General features: G+C 48.1%; 1 protein-coding gene across 1 annotated transcript in view; it reads right to left on the bottom strand.

The window, feature by feature from the left end:
- The window catches only part of CLIC6 (chloride intracellular channel 6), a 49,621-nt gene extending 47,484 nt beyond the window's left edge, over window positions 1-2,137 (bottom strand). Inside the window, exon 1 of the mRNA XM_017526200.2 lies at window positions 332-2,137. Coding sequence (XP_017381689.1) covers window positions 332-1,723 — 1,392 coding nt within the window. The 5' untranslated portion in view covers window positions 1,724-2,137. The remainder of the gene's footprint in view (window positions 1-331) is intronic.
- Between the last annotated feature and the right edge of the window lie 5,793 nt (window positions 2,138-7,930).

Genomic DNA, 7,930 nt, shown 5'->3' with positions numbered 1-7,930 from the left:
TTTTTTCTAATTCGTTAATAGCCTCCTTACTAGAAGGGCCAGTTAGAATTTTCAGGACAAAGGACAGTGGGGTGCTGAATCCACAACCCTTCATTCTCATCGCCCTCACCCCCAAAGTCTGCTTTCAAGCCATTGTGTCCTCCCGCGAATGCTCTGGAAACCCTTTTTCAGGAAATCCCTGTTGTCCCACCTCCCTCCCGCGCAAGGAAGCGCCTGGCGACAATCAGGACACCCACGGAGGGCTCCTCCCCGCGCGTCCCCCTAGGATCTGAGAAGACCAAGACCTAGAACGCAAGGGGGTCGTCCTAAGAGCTAGGGAAGCGATCTTTACCTTGACGAAGAGGGTGATGTCGTGCTCCTGCCCCGGGGCGCGCTCCTCGGACGCCTCTCTGTCCTCCCGGCTGCCGTTTACGCGCTCCGCCATGTGGTTGCTGAGCTGGGCCTGGGACTCCGCGGCTCCCCTGGAGGCCTCCCCATCTGGGCAGCAGTCGCGGGATTCCTCCTCGCCCCCCGCTGAGGCCTCCTCGCTGGGCCCCTCCGGGCTCCGCTCTCGCCTCTCCTCTTCCTCCCCCAACTCCAGCTGCGGCACATCCCCGACCCCGTCCTCGCCAGCGTCTGCCCTGGCGTCCCCGGGGGCCGCTTTCTGGGACCCCTTTTCCCCTGGGGCCTCCGCCTCCTCCGCCGCGTCCGCAGCGAGCTCCCCCAGGCTGTGCCCCGCGCTCTCGCCCTCTGCGACCTCAATCGCCTCGGCCTGGGGCGGGAGGCTGCGGTTCCCTCCCTCCTGCGGCTCACTCGAGACCTGGCGTGCCCCTCCTGCTGGACCCTCGGCGTCCATGCTGTCCGCCGCCGGGCTCTCCGCGCCTACGCTGTCCCCCGCCCGACCCTCTGCGTCTACGCTGTCCCCCGCCGGGCCCTCCAAGTCTACGCTGTCCCCCGCCGGGCCCTCCAGGTCTATGCTGTCCCCCGCCCGAACCTCCTCGTCTACGCTGTCCCCCGCCGGGCCCTCCGCGTCTACGCTGTCCCCCGCCGGGCCCTCCAAGTCTACGCTGTCCCCCGCCGGGCCCTCCAAGTCTACGCTGTCCCTCGCCGGACCCCCCACTTCTACGCTGTCCCCTGCCGGACCCTCCGCGTCTACCCTGTCCCCCGCCCGACTCTCCGCTTCTACGCTGTTCCCCGCCGGGCGCTCCGCGTCTCTTGTGTCCCCCGCAGGGCCCTCAGCGTCTACGCTGTCCCCCGAAGCCCCGCGCGCACTGCCTTCCGACGCCTCGGGCCGGTGCTCCGCCTCCTCCTGCCTTTTGGTGACCGCAGAGTCTCCGGGCGCCCCCTGAGCCTCCCCCGGGTCCTCGCCCTGCGCGTCGCGCCCCGGGCTCGCCCCCTCCACCTCCAGCGCGCCGCTCGCCTCCTCCCCTTCCTGGGGCACCTCGGCGCCCTCCAGGGCTCCCTCCTCCGCCTCCGCCTCTCCCTGCGCCCCTCTCGTGCCGTGCGCCTCAGCCTCCTGGACTCTGTCCGGCCCGCCGCCTCCCACCTCCTTCACCGCGGCGGCGCCCCTAGTCACCTCCTCTGCGCCCCTCGTCGCCTCCTCTGCGCCCTCGCTCGCCTCCCGCTCCTCTGCCCCCAGGCCCGTGGCTCCCGGCTCTCTGGATCTCTCAGCCAGGGGCGCGGGGCTCTCTGGCGGCCCCTGGGGACCCGGGACACCCGCCTCAGGCTCTGCGGCCTCGGCCATGACCGCAGATCCTTGTCCTTGATCGGGACCCCTTCCTTGTCGCTGCCCAGAGGTCAGTGGCGCTGGGCAAGGGGCGTGTTGCGGAACCCTCCGTGTCTCCTCCGAAGGACCCCAGCTCGGGATTCCCGCCGTAAAGATTTAGCCGGGGTGCTGGGGCCTTGCACCGGACCCGCAGGGCAAGAATCCACTTGGTCCCAAGGCTCTGCGCCCCTTCTGCCCGATTGAACCTCTCTGGATTCTTGCTCCACCTCTGGAGCTTCTCCCCGATTGCTTGTCTGCTTCCCTCCCGTACCCTAATCTCACCCCCGAGCCGCAGAGGTGCAGCGTGCGGCTGGAGAGGGCTGTTTTGCTCCTGCACCTTTGGAAGTGTCCGGCCTCTGCCTGGCGTCCTGGGGTTGACCAGAAGTCCTTGGTGCCAACTCCATCCCCTGAGGCTTGGGCGGGGTTTATCTTCCCCTCCTCTCCCCCGCCCCGTGTTTGGGTGGCCTAGGAGCTTGGCCGATGACAGCCTTTCTCGTGACCTTTGTGGATTTTGATAAAAAGATTCTGGTTCTCCTAGCCCCTTGGGTGTTTCCTGGAATGGCTTCAAGTTCCAGAGTCATTTAAATCACCCCCTCCAAACACACACACACACACAAACCCAAACACCTCATCCCCACCTTATCGCAGGAGTGAAGCATCAAGCTACCCTGGTACCCAACTGAAGATATCCACGTTATGCCTGGTGTCCAAGAGCAAGGGTATAAATCCCGGAGAGAAGAAGCAGGGGAGGCCACGATGGCCGCCTTCTCATGTCTGCCGGGCCCTCCGGAGAGGTTCCAGAAGCCCCTCACATAGGCGCACAAGGAGCCAGTTGAGCTTCTCTGAGCAGAGCCGGACACTGGTGTCCATGAGGGGCCCTTCTCCTGACCTGCCTGGAGAATCTTGGGAGTCCTGTGCTGGAAAAGGTTACACCCTCATCCCCAGGGTCTCTTAAGGGTGTAAAAGTCTGTGTATCTTGCTGATTCTCCTAGATTTTTAAACTCACTGCCAGTGCTTCTGCCTCAAAGTGAAGAGCTTGGGGGTCTCGAGGTGGGGAAAAGAAAAGCCAAGATGCTATGGCATTCCCTGGATTAGGGCTCTCTCAGGATCACAGACCCAATACCTTGTTTAAAAAGGAAATTATTATGGTGAAAAGTATGTTGTCAGCTTATTATAAGCCAAGCTACTTCCAGTGGGTCAGCAAGAAACTGGGTTACTCCAGGTGGCACTATGTAAATGTGGTGGAATGGGGATCCCAGCTCAAGACTGACTTGACTTGTCAGGCTCTATATGGCTTTGATACTGGCCTGAGATACATGAGCTCCTTGTGCCCACAGAAGGTTCTCTTTTCATTGAAAGAGCTGGGGGTGTCTTTGATGTGGCTTGGGGTCACACATTTGGACATCACAAGAATGTGTCTTCTAATTCCCATTGCTCATCACTGGTGGATGACAAGACAGGAACCCAGAGACACCCAGCTTCATGCTACCTTTCTCCACAGCTGTGCTCTGTCTGGGTAGGTATAGGCCAGAAGCTTCATCACCACAATGTGGCATCTACTCAAAGCATGACACTCAAAAATGTGAGCTAGAAATGCACCTGAGCTGTAGAAGCTCTAAGTATAGAAAAGGAATCCTGCTGCATTCACCAAGGCAAGATAGCAGCCATCACCCTTACCTCGTAAAGAAAAACGAAGCCAGCACATTCAGCCCCGATCAGCAAACACGGTGCAGGTTTACAATCCTTTATGCAAATCCCATGAGCCCAGACGTATTTCAGAAAACAGAATTGTTAGAAAGATGATTGTCTGATTTTACTGTATATTATATAACACAGCACATCATTTTGTGATAAAACACATTAATATTTCTGCAGTAAGACAGATGAGATATGGTAAAATCACACGTAGTTTCAGGTCTGTCCTCCTCCCCGGGGTTTAGGTTCACCTCCAACTGAATTCAAGCCATTCTGGTTCTGATTTTAGATGAGTTCCCAAAAAAAGCTTTCAGTATTCAGAGCCTTTTAGGATTTCAGAATGTTTATAAAAGGATTGTGGACCTGTGAACCACGGAAGGGCTCTAGGTTTATTTACACTGCTTGGAAAAATGTGAGATTAGTTAGATGCATAACTTTGTACTTAATAACAAACGAACCGTCTTCAACGCTCGACTTCTGCAAAGAACCAAATTAAAGACTTATGTGAGTAATAATATTCCATAAACTTTAACTCAATCAAATTTGATAGAAACGTGCTGGCTATGGGGAGAGGGGGTTGAATTTTTAGAAAAACCTCCTTTTGAATTGAGCCTAAAGATGATCAGCTACTGCTTGCAGACTTGGCACAGTCAGAAACAAAGTTGTTGGCTGCGTGGCTGAGAACTGGCCTGGATAATGTCCTTGTGGAAAAGCAATGCTCATAAAGTCTATTCTGTCCTGGAAACTGATCCTGCGGATCACACAAGGCTATTCGATCTTACAGATTTGGATTTATTATTTTATAGGGTTTGGGGTCATTTACTTACATTGACATTGGCTCTCAAAATAACATCATTCTCTCTGCAGAATGTAGAATCTTTCACTTAATGATAATCTTAATAAGCATTTTTAAATTTCTCTGTTATGTATTTTTGCAAACTTTTTTGATTTTCTGTATTTAAATAAAGTTTATATTTAAATAAATGCAGGCTCAATGCTGAAAATATGGAAGACAGAAAATAACAGCTCTTCACAAATTTTCCGTAACCACATTACCGACAACTAAATATTTTATTTTAAGAGAGAAAGAGATAGATTTTTCTAGACGCTGGTTATATAGCAGTAAATAACATTAGGAAGGTCCCTCTTTAGACAGCCTAGAGCAAAATAAATAAATAAACAAAGAAATAAGATAATTTTGGATAATGTTAAGCTTTATATAGACACATATGCCCATATGTTTACAGACGTGCCCAAACTGAAAACCTTGGCTCCTTTTTTCCACACCCTGCATCCGACCTGCCAGTAAATCCAACTGGCATCACAATTTTAAAATATATATCCAAAGCCAGGCATGGTGGTGCAAGTGTAGTCCTAGCTGCTCGGGAGGCTGAAACAGGAGAATTGCTTGAGCCCAGGAGTTCTAGACCAGCTTGAACGCAGCATAGTGAGACGCCATCACTAAAAATACGCAAACACACACACACACACGTACACACTCACACACATAAAATCCAACCTCTCCTCTCTACCTCCATTACTACAGTGCCAGTCCAAGCCACCATCACCTCCTGTCACCTCGATGATTGCCATCACCTCTGAACTGGTGCCTGGCCTTTGACAGTGTGCTCTCTACTCTGATAGCCAGCTGATCCTCCTTGGAAATCATGAATCAGACTATACCACTTTTATGCTCAAAATCATTCAAAGATTTTCTGTCTCACTCTAAGAAAAAGTCAAATCTTTATGCCTGAAGTATGAGGTTCTACAAAATCAGGCAACTTCAGTCTCTTTCTGGGGTACTAGACTTCTGTGGCCCCTAAAACACCAGCCTGCTTGCTGTTCCTAGAACTTGTTGACCATTCCTGTGCCTAGGATGCCACCTATATTCTCATGGGTTACTCCCTTACCTTGCCACAGTCTCTGATTAACTATTTTCCCCAATAACTATTTTCCCCAAGCACTCCATTGTAAAACACAACCCCATGCTCTATACCTTATTTTCCTCCATAGCAGCTATCTTCATCTGGCACATAATATATTCTAGTTATGATCTGTCTACCCTACCTCACCACACTAGGATGGTGGTTTTGTGAAAGCAGGGGTTTTTGTTTGTCATTGCCGAGGACAGAACAGCACATACTAGAGCTCAATAAATATTTTCAGTATGAGTGAATACCCACATGCCTTCAAATACATGTGGAACAACCTGAACTAGTTTTGGAAAATACCTTTCTCAGTTAGTTTTATACTTTTGGAGGCCGAGCTAATGTCACAAGACACGCTATTCACAGAAATTCTTATCTACTGAGTTTGCTAAAAAAATACTTTAGCAAATTCTTTTAATTATTAGCAAGGGTCTAGTTGGTTCATATAAAGGAATACAAAGGAAATACCAAATAAACAGACTTGTGAAGGTCGCTATGAAGTCACTTCGAGACTTGCACATTGTTAACCTGGCCTCAACACTAGATTAGCTATTTAAATACCAGGGAGGGTTAAACAGAGGTGACAAATTCAGAGATGGATGACAAGAGATGAAGGTGTTGATAATTAAGTAACTTTTAATAATTATAGAGTTCTTCTGCCACACATGATAAGGAATCATGAAGCAGGAAAACTCTGGGATTACAAAGAAATCTTTAAGGGCCTATAAACAATTAAGGGTTTGTTGCTTTTGTTGTTTTTCCGGAAGGAATGGCCTCATTTCCATAGAAATCTGCTCTTTCTCTAGCAGGTATCTGCTCCTTTCAGAAGAGCCCTTGGGATTATAATGCCAGATATTGAAATTGACTTCATCCTTCTATAATGCAGGACATTAATCTAAAATATTTATCCTTTGATTGACCCTTGTCAATATGCCAGCATCCATAGCCCTGAGCACCTATTGACATATAACAGTTTAGATAATTCGATGTCTTACAGGAAACGCTGGAAATAAAAAACAGATAAATAAGGCTAACGAGAAAGGATGTCACTAGAGCATGTCTTGTTCCCATGTATCCAGAAAATATCCCTCATCTGCCAGGAAATAAGTAAGTTGTGAATGGCCAACAGATGCACAACTGGCCATTGTGATACCTTACAATCTTTTGTTTTTACCATTTTACCTGACTACAGGTCCGTGAAAAAAAAATGTGTGCCATATCTCAAAATTAAGTCAGCACCTCTATATGATATAGTCATAAAAATGTGATCTAGAAAGACTATTTCTATACTATTCACAGAATTGAGAGGATCTAACCATCCATTATCCACCCATCCATCCACCCAACCACCCAACCATTCATTCATTATCCATCCACCCATCATCCATCCATACATTCACTTATCCATCCATCCACCCATCCATCCATTTATCATTTCATGAACTTTTTCTGAAATTGACTTCGTCCTTTCTTGCGACACAGATTCAGCTGGTGTTGGAGAAATAAGCATAAACAATCCAAGGTTCCTACCCTGCTGTGTAACTGCAGAATGGAAAAAGCTAACTAAACTGTTGAGTTTCTGGTAGTTTCTTTCTGGTGTCTCATGCCATGTTTGATCAATAGTTTAAATTACAGATTTATTTTACCTTATAGGGTATAGTTAGGGAACAAATATGTCAGAAACACACTTTGTAAAATTATTTTTACTACTCATAATTTGAGCTATATTTCTTAAAAACTTGGAGTCGAGTGTTTGAAATGTGTTTATTTACTTAGCACACATAAAATGAAATCATATAGCTTATGAGTTTATTGTAGAGTATCTTACTAACATTTGAGCTTCTCTTTTTAGTTTGGTTGAGTTCAATCCAAGTGGACCAGAAAGTGATCAGGGCTAAGAAGGGTTGTCTGCCAGTGGTGAGAGCCGTGGCTTTGCTGCATATTCTCCTTAGAGGCATGTGTGTTTGATTGCATGAGTTCTGTGCTGCTGGGAAAGCCCTTTCACTTGATGGGGTACCACTCTTTGGATGCACATCTTGGATCAGATGGTCTTGGAATTTCTTTATCACTTGAATTCTGTATTCTATGACCTAACATCTCACATATTTAGAAGTCTAATCAGAGTGGAATAAAGCCCAGAGTCAAAAAGTGAGCAAAAAAGATCTCCCAAAGCAAAAACAATATAATAGAGTTTGCCTCTTAAATAAAAATGTGAATGTTTTCCTCAAAGATGAACAACTTGGACTCTCATTCAGAGGCTACAATTTTTTTCTAAATTCATTCTAACCTGTTACCTGCTTTCTTAATCCAGAATACTTTGGAAACTGCCACATAGAGGGGCTGAAACAGTTGCCTTCATAAAAACAAAGTGCTTAAATTAAAAGCAAAACTGACACTAAAAGTCTTAAGTTTTAGTTATCAATAAGGTTTACTTTCTCATTTCAAATGAAAACAAAAAATGAATTATTGATTGAAAGAAAAAAAGGAAGCAAGGAAGAAAAAGAGGGGGGAGGAGAAAAGGGAGGGAAGAAAAGAAAAAGCCTTATAGGCCTGGCATGTAGTC

This window comes from Cebus imitator, unplaced genomic scaffold (genome assembly GCF_001604975.1).
Source record: "Cebus imitator isolate Cc_AM_T3 unplaced genomic scaffold, Cebus_imitator-1.0 Scaffold41, whole genome shotgun sequence".
In the NCBI taxonomy this organism is placed as follows: Eukaryota; Metazoa; Chordata; class Mammalia; order Primates; family Cebidae; genus Cebus; species Cebus imitator.
The sequence above is the reverse complement of the archived record's forward strand: the minus strand, read 5'-3'. Positions and strand labels throughout refer to the sequence as shown.